This window comes from Trichosurus vulpecula, chromosome 1, assembly GCF_011100635.1.
Source record: "Trichosurus vulpecula isolate mTriVul1 chromosome 1, mTriVul1.pri, whole genome shotgun sequence".
Taxonomy (NCBI): domain Eukaryota; kingdom Metazoa; phylum Chordata; class Mammalia; order Diprotodontia; family Phalangeridae; genus Trichosurus; species Trichosurus vulpecula.
The window spans coordinates 162,503,255-162,517,921 of NC_050573.1; the positions used below are offsets into that span (position 1 = coordinate 162,503,255).

The 14,667-nt window shown below is 34.7% G+C and overlaps 1 protein-coding gene across 1 annotated transcript in view; it reads right to left on the reverse strand.

Moving 5' to 3' along the window:
• CNBD1 (cyclic nucleotide binding domain containing 1) overlaps positions 1-14,667 on the reverse strand; it is a 593,156-nt gene that overhangs the window by 66,005 nt on the left and 512,484 nt on the right. Inside the window, 2 exon segments of the mRNA XM_036742093.1 lie at positions 6,443-6,593; positions 9,917-10,026. Of these exon segments, the coding sequence (XP_036597988.1) occupies positions 6,443-6,593; positions 9,917-10,026 (261 nt within the window).

Here is a 14,667-nt window from a genome sequence, read left to right on the forward strand (position 1 = left end):
AAAGCAGAAGAAGCAAAACATTTATTTGGACACCAGAGGATCAAATCCCAGAACCAATGATCCCAATTTGACATAGCAGTAATTGCATTCCAATTACTCAACTGGAATAGTTCCAATCACCTCAATGTAACAGCAAGGAGATTAAAACACAGTATTGCAACAAAGAGCCAAGCCATCCTGTAACCTTCCCTTCTACTGGTAAACTTACTCATGACAGTCTGCTTGCCTGCATCCTTTCCTCCTGAAGTTCTGAAAGCCCTTCCAGTTCTCTGTCTCTCCGCTTTCTCTCACAGTTCTCTCTTCATCTTCTTCTTCTCTGGTCTCTGCAGCTCTCTAGTCTGAGCTTAATGGCTACCCACAGGGTGTATATACATATACGTACATACCCTGTGTAGGTCTGGGGCTTAGTACCTAGTAGCAAAAGGGTGTGGGCCTACCTACAAGCAAGCCTCTCCTAATCAAGCTTCCCTTAACTAGCTCCACCTGAGGCCTATTGAAATGGGAGTGGGGGGGGGGGGGAAGATCTTTGATCACATTAGCACCACAACCCCTCCTTAACAAGTGGTTATCCAGCCTTTGCTTCAAGACCCCTAGCGATCCCATTCAGCTTTGGGGTAGCTCTCTGTTAAAAGGGTAGGTTGCTTATATCAAAGTAGAATCCGGTTCTCTGAAACTTCACCTCATTACCTCTTCTACTCAGGGGAAAAGTAGAACAGGCCTACCCCTCTAACATACAGTAGTCTTTTAAATACTTGAAGAAGAGTATCCTATCTTCTTTGAGTCTTCTTTCCTGTCTTTTCATCCTTTCATTGATTTTCAAGGATCAGAGCAGTCTGTAGTTTCAGTGCATTCTGACTACTCCTTCAGAGGTCTTATTTCTGTTTTTTTGCTTCTACTTACTTGTTTGTTTGTTTGTTTTTCCAGATGAGCAGAGATTGTGATCCTTGTAGCCAGATTTATACTGTTCCACACCCTGGTCTCTGAATTCATACCTCAAAATGCCTTCAGGTCCTTCTCTGACTCTGTCCCCTACGGCCATTGCATCATCGCCACTTTTCTTGATGTGACCAGACACCCATGGTGATGGATGCCACAGCTTCAACCTAGTCCACCCCAAAACTTCTGATAAATTCAGTACCTTTAAATATGAAAAGAAAAGGTCTGCCAGGTTTTACAATTCTCTGAATTAGATTTAGATTTTAGAGTCTTTCCCTATACTCAGTTTGAATCTGTTTGAATACCTGGTTTGATCACATTGTGATGACTTTTGCTTCTTTCTCAGCATGGCAGAAGAGCGACCTCTAGAACCAGAAAGCTCTGAGTTCAAGTGCTGCCACTGAGCCATATTGGCAGTGTAACCCTTGGCAAGTCACTGAACTTGTCAATGAATGTACTAGGCAACTCTAAAATTACAAGCTGCAAAAACGGTTGATGTGTATTGATAGAAGTTTTCTCACTGGGAGGTCCCTGCATCAGTAAAATAGGGGACAAAGCAAAACAAAACCACAAGATGTGGATAATGAGTGCTTAGGTTTTTCTTCACTCTCTCTGTCATTCATTCCTATTGTGCCATCTGTTTCTTCAGACGTTTACCTCTCTCTGCCTGATGCTCACTTTGGAAACTTTATCCAAATTTACAAATCTAGTTTTTCACTGTGAAAAAAAGAAAATGAAAGTTCATAGATAGCATTTCAAGGTGTTATTTTTACAGCACTTAAAATAAACTAGTCCTGCATTTAAAAAAGGAGAAAAAAAGATAACTTAAAAGATTGACATTTAAACTCGTTATAAACATTTACCTCAGAACACAATGACAATGACCATGATGATATTAATAACTGTGTAAGAGATTTAAAATTTAAATTTAAAATTCAACATATTTGAATTATCAACTTATGCCTCTAAGGCCTTTAGGGATGCTTTAAATGATTAACAGCACATATTCAAAATAAAATCTGAATATGTTCAAGTCTTGCTTTAGTGAGTGCTTAATAGATATTTACTAAACTGATTTGAAGTATTGGGTAAAGTGTTATTTTCTGGTTTAGCCCATGTTTTCTTTTACTGACAAGAAACCTTATGAATATCGTTAGGTTAGAAGCTTTTAATTGTGGGAATTTAGTGCCTGTTTTTAAAATGTCAACAACTAGATAATGCACACAATTCTTTACAAGCTTCTTTCATTAACTCAAGCTTTTCTGGTATTTTTAAGAGGTTAGTCAATAACATAAAAATATAATATGCATTCAAATGTAAAAAGGCTATGCAAATTTTGTTTCCTCCCATAAAAACATATCCAAACAACTTTCAGGCAACTAGGTTGATAGAGTGCTGGGCCTGGAGTGAGGAAGACTCATTTTCCAGAGTTCAAATGAGGTTTTTGACACTTACTAGCTGTGTGACCCTGGAGAAGTCCCTTGACTTTGTTTGCCTCAGTTTCCTCATTTGTAAAATGAGCTAGAGAAGAAAATGGCAAAAACACTCCAGTGTCTTTGCCAAGAAAACCCCCAACAGGGTGACAAAGGGTCAGACATGAGTGACGACTAAACAACAAATAACTTTCATTTATAAGCAACTCATTTTTTTCCTACGTAAATATCTGTATGTAATATTCTTTTTAAAAGAAAACCTTAGAAAGTGGAAAAAGTTATTTGAATACAGGTCCTTAAAATGGAAATAATTTAGTAGATCAATATTTCCATTACAAAGCAATAAAAAAGAACATCCTTAATGTGGCATCTGCAGAAAAGTTTAAAAAAAGAAAAAAGAAAGAAACCTCTCCGTTGGTGCATTTCTACCAGGAAGCCAGTTACCTTCTCTCAAGCCCAAGGAGAAAGACCGGCACTATTCTCATGCTGATCCTGTGGATAAGACCACACACATTTTCTCTGTAACTTCTTACAGTTACATCTGCTCTACCGGGAAACCTGGTACTCTACTTTTGTCCTTGGGATTCAAGATCAGAGATAAAGGATTGAAGAAATTCTCTCCATTGAAAAACTTCTTAACAAATTGTACCAAATGTCACCTTGTAGTTTTCCTTTCTAGAGAGGCAATTTACACTCATGTTTATTACACCTTTTTTTTGTAAGTCACTCTTTTTCAGTCAGGGAGGTTTAATGAATAAGAGTGACATCATTTATGATAGAAAAAGTTATTCTTTGCCACAACAAAAGTACAGAATTCATTTTAAGGACAAAGATATGATTTCGGATCAGAAATACAATTAAGATACAGTTGAATCTGTGTTTCTTTTTGTTGTTGTTATCTTTCTGAAATTAGGTATAAATGTTGAAACTCAACAATAACCAAAAAAGGTACTCCCACAAAGAATAATGAATGGTCATAAAGGTCATTAAGGTTCACAAAATTTGTATGAATAGGAAAGTCACGGAACATAGTAGCCTATATTTAAAACTAGAAGGGATGTTAGAGATCCTCTCAGCAACCTCCCTTATTTCAGAAGTGAGAAGCTGAGGATTGGAGAAATTAAATGACTAGTTCAAAGTCACACAATTCAAGTGGCAGAGCTTTGAACTCAGGTCTTCCTATTCCTAAATCCATATTTTTATTCTCATTTCACCAGATTTGTGGAGAAGAATCCCTATTATTACCAGGAATGCACTTATAAGTGAATAGGTGTATTTACAATCCACTTTTTAAAATATGTAATGTGTCAGTTTGCATTTTAATTTTGACAGTGAAGTTGGAATCTGACTTATATACGCAAATAAAAGACACATGCAGTTATTCTCTTATTGATTTTTATAAGGTAGGTTCAAAAATCATATTACTGTATTTTAAAAATTAAACAACCTTAATTAAACTTGAAAACCCCACAATTCTTGATGTTTCTTTACTTAGGTATGCATGTGAACATACACAAATGTGTTTCAGGTCTAAGTAAGAAACAGCAATTTAAATTATGCTTCTTTTTATTCAATTCTCAGTATCTCCGGTCTGATGAATGATTGTGAAAATTTAGATGCTTAGTGTTAATAATTGTATATCTGATAGTGATTTATGGCTTACTGAGGAAACTCTTCATAACAACCATATATTCAGATATAACATATGTGTATATGTATACAAATTAAGACATATATTCCATCTAACAAATGTAATATGTCTCTACATATATGTATACATGTGTGTAATGCATATTTTATATTTGTGTTTATTGCGTGCACATGTATTCCATCTTATATAACCATGTGTGTGTGTATATATGCAAATATACATGTGTATGCATGCATATATGCATATGTGTATTTAAACAGATTTGTATTTCACATCATTTTCACCGGATCTTCTCAGTGCCACTGAGACAATAAATCTGACCTTAGTGATGATCCATAATATGAACAGTGGCCCAGAAGCACAGTGGTTTGGGTTGCAGTTTTTCATTTTAATTTTTACTTAACTGCAGCCCTAATTTCCTCATCTCATTTATTTGCAGCCTTGGTCTATATTAATTGTCAAAGGTTCATATTTACTGATGACATTAAGAGAAAGATGAATATATGGAGATGAAAATAGATTGCCATAGAAATGCCCGTGAAGGAGGATTGTCCTTCATGTTTAAAGATACTCCTCATTCCCTAATTTCCCACTAAGGTCTGATTACTATTCAATTGTCATTGTTTAGCTTAAATTTTTTTTCCTCTACTCTTGGAATATCAGCACAAAATGGTAAAACTGCAGAAACAAAAGCAGATCAATAGATTCAACATCCCTTTTTCACTCTCATGCTGTGAGAAAATGATGGAGAAACTCATCCTAAACCTCATCCCTGTTCAGGGAACGTTTCACTAATTAGGTGCACTCTTCTTTACAGTAGAGACTTCAAGTGAATTTTACACAGAATGAAATTTAAAATCTAGATAGGGTGCTGTAGTCAACATGCACATATTCTATCCCTCCCTACGCCACCCCACTCCCATATCCTCTAAACAGTGTATCTTCTATTTGGATTTCAGTCAGCCAGATGGCAAAGAAGGTTTTAATACATACTTGGAAGAAGTACTTTCATGTGTGAAATATTGATTTATAGAAAACAGTCCAATGTGTCTTGCATCAGTTAACATAATTAGTAGAGGGGGAAAATTAATGCATCATGTCAAAAGAGAACATTACACTAGTAAAATATCACTAGTCCCTCTTTAAAGATTACTTACTTTGAGGGTGTTTATTTTTCTAAATGTATGAATGTCACAGAGGGTAATAAAGACAACATTTGAACCCACAGTTTTTTGTTTTAATTGCAGAGATTACATGATTATTCAGTTGGTTTTTGCATGGCTAATCAGAGCTAGGCAGGAATGCTGAACACATTCTTTAAAAAGAGCAATAATGTATTTGAAATTCAATATGAATAAATTTAGTCAACTCAAACATTTCACATAATCAATCTATGATTGCATCAATATAGGTAACTCCCACCACTGAAATCCTCCCAAGAATTAGTAAAGAAATTCTATGGAGTTAGGTGAATCATGTAGATGTTAAATGCCTTGCCTAGGGTCACACATAAATTAAGTATCAGAAGGGCATTGAGCACCTATAGTGAACCTGAAATATTTTTATTGTATTATATCAAAATTGAATTGTTATTAGATATTTCTAACTGAATTATTATTAGATTAGTTCATAAGCATACCCCTTAAACAGGTTAACTTCTACCAATTGCTCTTTTTTTTCACCTTATCCAACTTTTGATATTTCTATTTTTATCTCAAGTGAGGTTGCCATTAATGCTCCTCTACATTCGGGCTCTGACTTATGACCTTCACTCTTTTTTTTTCTGACTCCTGCTACTTTATTTCCTTCTTTGACTATTTGTACAATTTAGAAAGAGAAAGACATTCTCCAAGGTCAAGCATATGTGGGATTACACCATCATTTTATCTCCGTTACTCTATCTCCACTCTATCTCTTTGAACCCTGGGTCATGATCCCATTGCTATTATAGAAGTAGAACACAAAGTTTGGACTTCTTTGATGTGCTCCTGAAGCTCCAAAAGATAAGCCAGTTCCGGAGGCTATTACATTGACCTTAGGAATACTAAATTATATATTTTCATGTAAATAAGATACTGGTCCCTGAGAAGCAGCAAGATGCCTATGAAGTTTGATATATGAAAGAGAATAAGTGACTGAAGCAATTGCTACTCATTTTTCTGTTCCTGTTGTAATTTTAAACATTTTATTTATGAATTGTTTTAGCTAGTAGATGTAGGTGGGAAGAGGATATGCATTGGTTATGCTTTGAAGTACTGACTTTTATTTAATATATTACCTAAGAAATTACTAAAGTTCTGTAGTAATAGATTAAATATCATCCTCCAAATTAAAAGATGCTCATCTCAAACTTGGTAGTATGTTCACCATAAACCTGAAATAAACGAAGTAGATATTAAAGAAAATGCTTCTTTGCATTTACCTCTCATATCCTCAGCATCAATGATCCCCAGTTCAACTTCGGATCCAGTAATGATTGTGCATGTGAAAGGAATTTGAAGAAGCACGCTGATCTCACCAAAGGATTCCTTCTCCTGAAGTTTCCCCATAAAAACGCGCTTGCGCTTTTTTTTCTGTTTAAGGGAAACAGGACATTTATATATTGTGCAAAATAATTCAATTGCCTTCATCCATTTAGAATAACAACAACTATTATGTATATAGGGCTTTAATGTTTACAAAGCAATTGCCCTATGTTCACATATTCAATCTTCAGACCAACCCTGAAGGTGGCATTTTGCAAATGAAGAAACTGAGGCTGAAAGAGGTTGTTACTCATGCAGGATTCAAACTTGGTTTTTCCAGACTCCAGGCCCAGCACGATATCACCTATTTAATTATATATTTGGTTAATTTTTTTTTTTGCTTTCCAACTATATCTATCTATCTCTCTATCTATCAACCTACGTGTGTGTGTGTGTGTGTGTGTGTGTGTGGTCCATAACTGTGATTACATTAAAATAAATCTATGAAATAATTTCAGATGATCTGTTTACTTGACTTTTAAAATTAATTTGGAATTAGCTCCAAAATACACAATATATATATATATATATATATATATATATATTCATTATATATAATATAATATTATATGTGGTTCAATATATATGTTTTATATACTATACTATAATTATATATACATATACATATACATATATAATTATAAATCAAAAGTTGGAAGGGCTTTCAAAGGCTCTCTAGTCCAAATCCCTTATTTTACAAATGAGCAAATTAGATCCCTGTAAAGTTAAATAAACTGCCAAAGTTGACAAATGTAGAAAATATCAGAGGTGTTTGAACTCCCATCTTCTCACTCCTAAGCCAGGGCTTTTTCTTCTATACAAGACTGTATGTATGTATGTGTGTGTATACACACTATATTCATATTAGTACATGCTAATTGAAAATGCATTTTCAATTAGCATCCACTAAAGTAAATCCTAATCAGAGATGAAGTGGTATTTTAGGAAAAGCACTAGGCTGTCAATAAGGAGATTGAGGCTCTAATCCAAGCTCTATTCCCAACTAACTTTGGCAAATCACTAACATCTCTGGGTCTCAATTTCTTTATCTGTACTAGTTTCCCTTCTATATCTAAAAATTTCTCCCTTGATTCTATGCAGTTGGCATCAGTCAGCATTTTTTTTTTCTTTGGGAACTGCAAAGGTAATTTAAAGGGCTTTGGGAAGCCCATGCATTTATTTGGGAAAAAGGAAATTTGGGGAGACTTAAAGAGAAGTTGAAGGAGGAGAAAAACAAAGACTTATGCTGATGGGAAAAAGGAAAACTAAAGAGGAGAAACTAAAAGGAAAGAAGAATAAGAAAAAGGAAGTTAGTAAAACAAAATAGGAAAATAAATTAAGAAGCTTTTTTTGAGAAGGAAAAGAAGTTGGATGTAACTTTCCATGTGTTATAAAAGTGAGAAATGGTATCTGAGTAAGAAAGAAAGTGAAAACTTGAGAATCAAACACCCAGACAAGTAGTTTGCCAAAGCAATTCTCCAAAGATCCTACTATCAAAAATGATAAATGACTGAGAATCTCACTCATCTCCAAGCAAACATGAAGAGGAGAGATAAATTTGCAGTGAGTCTACTGTCCATTATGTGATGTTTATATTTCTGCCAAGACAAAAACAAAAGATGGTTATTTATGCTCAAGGGGTAGGTTGTCTCCCTCCTAGAAGAAAAAGAGAAAGAGGATCAAGAAATACCTCTGAGGTTTATCAGGGAAAACAAAATATTGCTTTTTTTAAATGGAAGAAATCATTTCATGATTTAAAAAAAAAGAAAAAGAAAATGAAAAGGCAGAAAGGAATCATGACTTGTTTCAGGAGGTTGTAGGATGGAAGAAGGAAGGAAGGAGTTTACAATAGACCCAATGCCCTCAGAAGTTACATATACATACACAAAATATGCAGAGCAAGGAAGAGCTACTGGAGATAATAATGCAAGGCGACAAATTTGAAATTTGATGGAGTAAGATTAGCATAGGTGGGGGACACAGTAGCATTCTCTATTTTTAAAAATCTGCTAATGAGGAAAATCTAAGAATCAGATGTGGAAGCATGTCAGAAAGTATTTGAGCAGAGGTCAGTGAAGGTAGAGTACATTTTGGAAACTATGGACAGAAAGAGCACGTGGATACAGAACTGGGAAAACAGATCAAGATTCTAATAGAGAATAAAATAGAGTGGTTCAACTATTTGGACATTTGCTAGAACTTGTTCTACCTAAAGCAAGGTAGTTAATAATTTCTCAGCTTGGTATTAACATTTATTTCTTAATGTGACAATGGTGTAGGAAGGAGAAAAAGAGATGACAATGCAGTCAGAAGGATTCAAAATTAGTTGAATGGCCAGACCTAAGGAGTAGTCATTAATGGCATGATGTCAACTCTGAAGGAGATCTTCATGGGAGTACTCTAGAGATATATGCTTTCCCCTAATATTAATTAACATTTTTATCCATACCTTGGATAAAGCCATGGATGGCATGCTCAGCAAATATGTAGAGGATGAAAAATTTGGAGGGGGAGTATTGTATTGGATGAAGAATAGAGATAAGAAAAGATCTGAATAGGCTAGAGCATGTAATAAATCTAGTAAGATGAGAATAGAAATAAATGAAAAATTTTGAGTTCAAAAGTCATATTTACAGAAATGGAGAGGTATAGCTATACAGAAAGCAGTTCATCCAACAAATATCTGAAGATTTTAGTGAACCCAGTTTAATTTGAATTAGCAATTTGACACTGCTGACAGAAAAGCTAATGTGATTCAGTATATCCAGAAGCTAGGTTATTGATAGTCCCACTGTACTCTGTCCTGGTCAAACAACAGTTGGGATATTGTGTTCAGAGCTAGTCATTTCATTCAAAGATTGACATTGACAAGATGGAAGTCACCCAGAGGAGGACAACCAGAATTGTGGAGGGTCTTGAATTCATGTCACAAAGACTGTTGAAATGACCCAGAGATGTTTAACCTGGAGAAGAGAAGGCACAGAGGGACATGATAGCTATCTTCAAACTTTTGGAGGACAATCATGTGGGAGAGTGATAAAAGACTTTTTCTGCTTGTCCACAGAAGGCAAAACTAGGAGGAGCAAGAGTAGATGTTGCCAATAGGCAAGCTTAAACTTTAGGTAAGGGAGATATTACCTAGCAATTAGAGCTGTTCAGAAAGAATGGACTGTCTTGGGAAATAATGTTTTCCCTCAGTAGATGTCTTCATGCAAAGACTGGTTGGCTACTTAACCTCTCAATTCCCCTAGGCAACCGAAAATATAAAGGTCATTCAATCAAATGCACTCATATAGGAAATTTCCTCACTAGGAGTTCCCAATACCAACTAACTTACAGACCCAATTCTTTCAAAGGTTAAAATAACTTACCATTTTCCTAAGTCGATATTTCATAAGCCCAATAACTTCTCTATAAACTTTACAAAATCCAGATTGGATGTAAGCCACAAATGAGATGATCTCTCCATCTGTCACCAATACTGCAAAAGATACATTATATGGATTTGTCTATTTGAGAAAGTATTTTAATTAATATACTAAGTCTCTCAAAAGCTTACCCATTTGATTCAATGTGTGCCATTTCTAAGGTTCTAGATGGATATCACTTTTAAAACTCCAATATGTCTAAAGAAGATATGGCTTTTGGATATATCAATTCATTTCTACTGAACATATCTAGGAAGGTAACACATTTCATATAAAAAATTGAAAATAGTATCCCATGGTTAATTCACATATATAAAGTTAACTTACTTCCAAGGGGTATAGTAAAAAAAAAGTTTATAGAATATTTTATCAGATTATAATTATCACCATTATTTAAGGCACTAAAATTAAAAAATAAAATAACTTAACCAATGTATAAAATGTGATTTAATCAATAGGAGAAATCTGTAAACTATAAAATGGTATATCTTTTCTCTTCTCTCACTCCAAAACACAGCCAATCCAATCCAAAACTTTTTTTTCAACACTCACTATATAAGACACCGTGCTAGGTAAGAGGGATTCAAAGGCTATAGCTACAGTCACAACCCTGGACAAATAAAAAAAGCAATGAAGTCAATTTCAAGTTATAGGCTTTTTCCTCTTAAGAATCAAGCATATGTTCATTATATTCCCCTAGAGTGTATCCCGTATCCCATAACTTGGTTGAGAAAATTTTATATGATGAAGGCAAAGGTCTAAGTTTGTGTGTGTCTGTGTGTGTGTCTGTGTGTCTGCCTGTGTGTGTGTGTGTGTGTGTGTGTGTGTGTGTCTGCATGAGAGAAAGACAGAGACCAAAACAGAGACAGAGACAGAGAGAGACAGAGATCTGTTTATTTCACAACGTAAAAGGGGACACTAGTAGTAATTATTATAGAAAGTAATTATTAATGTAAATGAAATGATGAAAAAGCTAGAGAATAGGATAACTATTCAAATAAAATTGGAACAATTATAGAAATAAGAATAGAAAGACCAAGTTAACAATTGTTACAACCTCAGTTTTTAACACTGTACCAATCAGAGAAATTAGTTATAATGAATAAGGAGAAATTATTTAAAAATGAGTTAAATGAAACTCCATTGTCGTTCACACATTTATAAGTGTAGCTGTCTATTGGCACTTCTACAATCGTCAGCTCTCATAGACATTTTTATTTCAAAAATCCATGTCACATTTAAACTAATTCATTTTATCTCATATTTTGCTAGTCTATACATTAAGCATAATATTTCATCATTTTAGTTATGATAATTCATAAATATATGATATGATTATAGAAACCTGGTATAGGTAATTTCTCACGCATACCTCACCACTCACGTAGACTATAAATTCAAAAGTTCCTAGGACATTTTGGAAGTATAGTCAGAGGGTCACGTGTGTACACATGGATACATGTGTATTATATTCATATATATATGCATTACATATGTGTGTACATTTGCATGCATACACATATTTATATCTGAAGTGAGGGAGTATTTTCAATGAAAGGGGATGATAAGAAGTACTGACTTTTTCACATTTTAGTCAATCAATGAAAAGGTAAACAAAGTCAGAATTTGTTGAGAATTCATATTGATTGGGTTGGGAGGGAGGATTCTCAGAAGCATGTCCCACCTAAATGTATATTAATTGTATATACATACACATGTATTAGATAAAGATATACCTAACACCCAAATGGATCTCTGATGTTATCAATTTGAGGATTTCCTTGAGCAACAGGGATTTCAATCTATCCATGCTTATCTATTTTACCTGCGTCTCTTGCACATGTTGACCCAAAAGTTCCTCCAATGAAGTCTAACTTGCTAGAGGCCTTCCTTACTTTCTCTGGACACTGAAAGGGGACCAGTAGAAAACTCTGTCCACTTTTCATCTCTTGCTCTTGATACATGACCAACTCATGTTCTTTCCTTATCAAACAATTCCTTGAGGACAAACTACTTCTATTCTTCAGGGTTTCCTATTGGTTATATATTGTCCACAATCACCATGCACCTTTCCATTTTCTTCTGTGTGACATTCACTTTTAGTTCTTTGGGGGTAGTAGTTGTCCTTATAGAGCAACATCAGTATGGTGTCATCATTGAAAAGGTGGACATTCACTTCCATTGGAAACTCGAGTCATCAAAAGACCTTTGCACTTTTTCCCAAAACAATCCAGCCTGCTAGCCCTCTCTTATTCAACTCTGATTAAGCTCATTGTCCATCTGCATTGTATATCCTAGTTCATTAACTTGACAGGAGGCAAGGGCCTTCTTGTGAAAATGAGATTAAAATATTGGAATGGTAGCACTAGGCAATTATATATAACTCAATAATTTCAAATAATTTTACAAACTGACCCTGTTCTTTCTTTCCAGTCTTTTTACATCTTGCTTACAATACAGTGGCATTGACCACCTTGCGATCCCTCTCACAAGACACTCCATCTCCTGACTCTATGTATCTTGCACTGGCTCTCCCCTCATACCTAGAATTCTCCCCCTCCTACTATTCTCTGGATTCCCTGGCTTACTTCAAGTCTCAGGTAAAATTCTGTCTTCTATATCTTCAGTAATCCTCCTCAATACTAGTGACTTTCCTCAGTTTACCCTCTCAAATTTATCCTGCATATATCTTGTTTATAAATAGTTGTTTCATGTTGTTTCTTCATTAGATTCTTAGCTCTTGGGTGGAGACTGTTTTTTTGTCTTTTTTATACTCCGAGTGCTTAACACAGTGCCTGGAACATAGTAGACAATAAGTGCTTCTTCACTGACTTGATGTGGACCTGATGAGCTTCTTCAGATAAAAATAACACAGTAAAATGTCAACTGGCCAAAGACCATCTTACTTTTCAATTGAATGAAGGATTGCTTTCGTTTTAATGTCCTATGCTAATATAGAAAGAAACAATCATTTGCCAATATTGCAAGCAACATTAGCATTACATTGTTGGGTAACTGAACATTGTTCTTCTGGCCCAAAAAATACTCAAAGGTTTCTGAGCCAACACTCATATATGCTATTAATTTAAGTTACATTTACCATTTTTTTCAGATTTTTAGAAACATACAGTTTGTCACAAACGACAAGTAGCTTCCCTATATCTTCTAATATGAAGAGATCTAAAAGGTCAATCGAACCATCTGAATGATCATCAGCCACACATACAGAATGTCAATGTCAAAGCCATCTTGTTTACTTTGTCTACTCTTTACCACCCACATCAATCAGCAAAGAGGGCTTTGAGAATAGTACTTAATAAACGTGTTGAAATGGTTCTATGAAGACAATAAGGGATTAAAAATGTTGCCTTTGACAAAAGAATTTACAAAGTGTGACCATATGCAGAAGCTGTATTGGGTAATTTTGAAGCCAGCTTCTAGTTTTGGTGAAACTGAAATGAACAAAAGTTGATTTTCATATTGCTTGCCATTTCAGTGGGGGTTGGGAAGAGTGCTGGAGTGAGGGAGAGAATTTGGAACTAAACACAAAAATTAAAAAATAAAGCAGAACATAAAAATGTTAAAGAAAAAATAATTTGATCTTTAGGATCCCTCTCCTTCTTCTGGTGTTTCCCATCTCTTTATATTCCTATGCTAATCCCTCTTACTATATTCCCTAGGCCTGGTATGTCACACTCTCGAGCTGTCTAGCACTACAATTGCTAGTCTAAATACTCCATTTTCACTTTATCAAGATGCCAATGTATTAATGATTGCTAATAGGTGAATGCATTATTACTCAGGTAATATATTTTCATTTTAGCATGGACTTTCTGGAGGTAAGTTTTAATTTAAAGTCATGATTCCAATGATGAGAACTTTATTTATCCTGGTAGACTGGTGAGAGAAATATTTGGGAACAGATAAAGCTTTTGTAATTCCTCAAATCACAACATATAGACAAATACTTTGCCTGGCCATGATCCAATCATGCTACTGTTTTATGGAATGGATTAGCTTACTACTATGGTAGAATTCCATGTGACACATTCAGCCCATTAATGGAGTGGAATAGAGCAAATGTAACAAAATCATTATTATTTTCAGTGCAATATTATTCAATATTACTCCCCCCACTTCTGCTTTTCACCTTACTTTTGTGTGTTGTCTTCCCTCATTAGATTTTAAGCTCCTTAAGGGCAGGGACTATCCTTGTTTTTATTTGTAACCCCAGCACTTAACATAGTTCCAGGAATGTACTAGGTGCTTAATAAATTGTTTGATTTTCTCACTTTATGCAGAAATTCTAGAGAAAGCATCATGGGGCTATGTTGAATACCCACACACATCAAGACTTTAGGGAAACCCTCAATTTAACACATTATTAACATCTTTAAAAGTTCTCATATCCTAATTTCTCATTCATTAATGAATGTAAATCTGACATATATATAACAAAACATTAAAGAAATTATGAACCCTTTTATATAATCTTAAGAATAGTATGAGTCAAAGGTAAACTAGAAAATGACCAGTCATGTGCCAGTAAGCACTCCACAGAAGTACTAGACAAAAAAATTGTATGTCCAGTACAGAAGTGAACATTATCGTGAATTTTCCTAGCTAAGAAACACATTGTAAAACTGCCATAATGATAAATAACAATACAGAATAAGAAATAAAGAGGGCAGCAT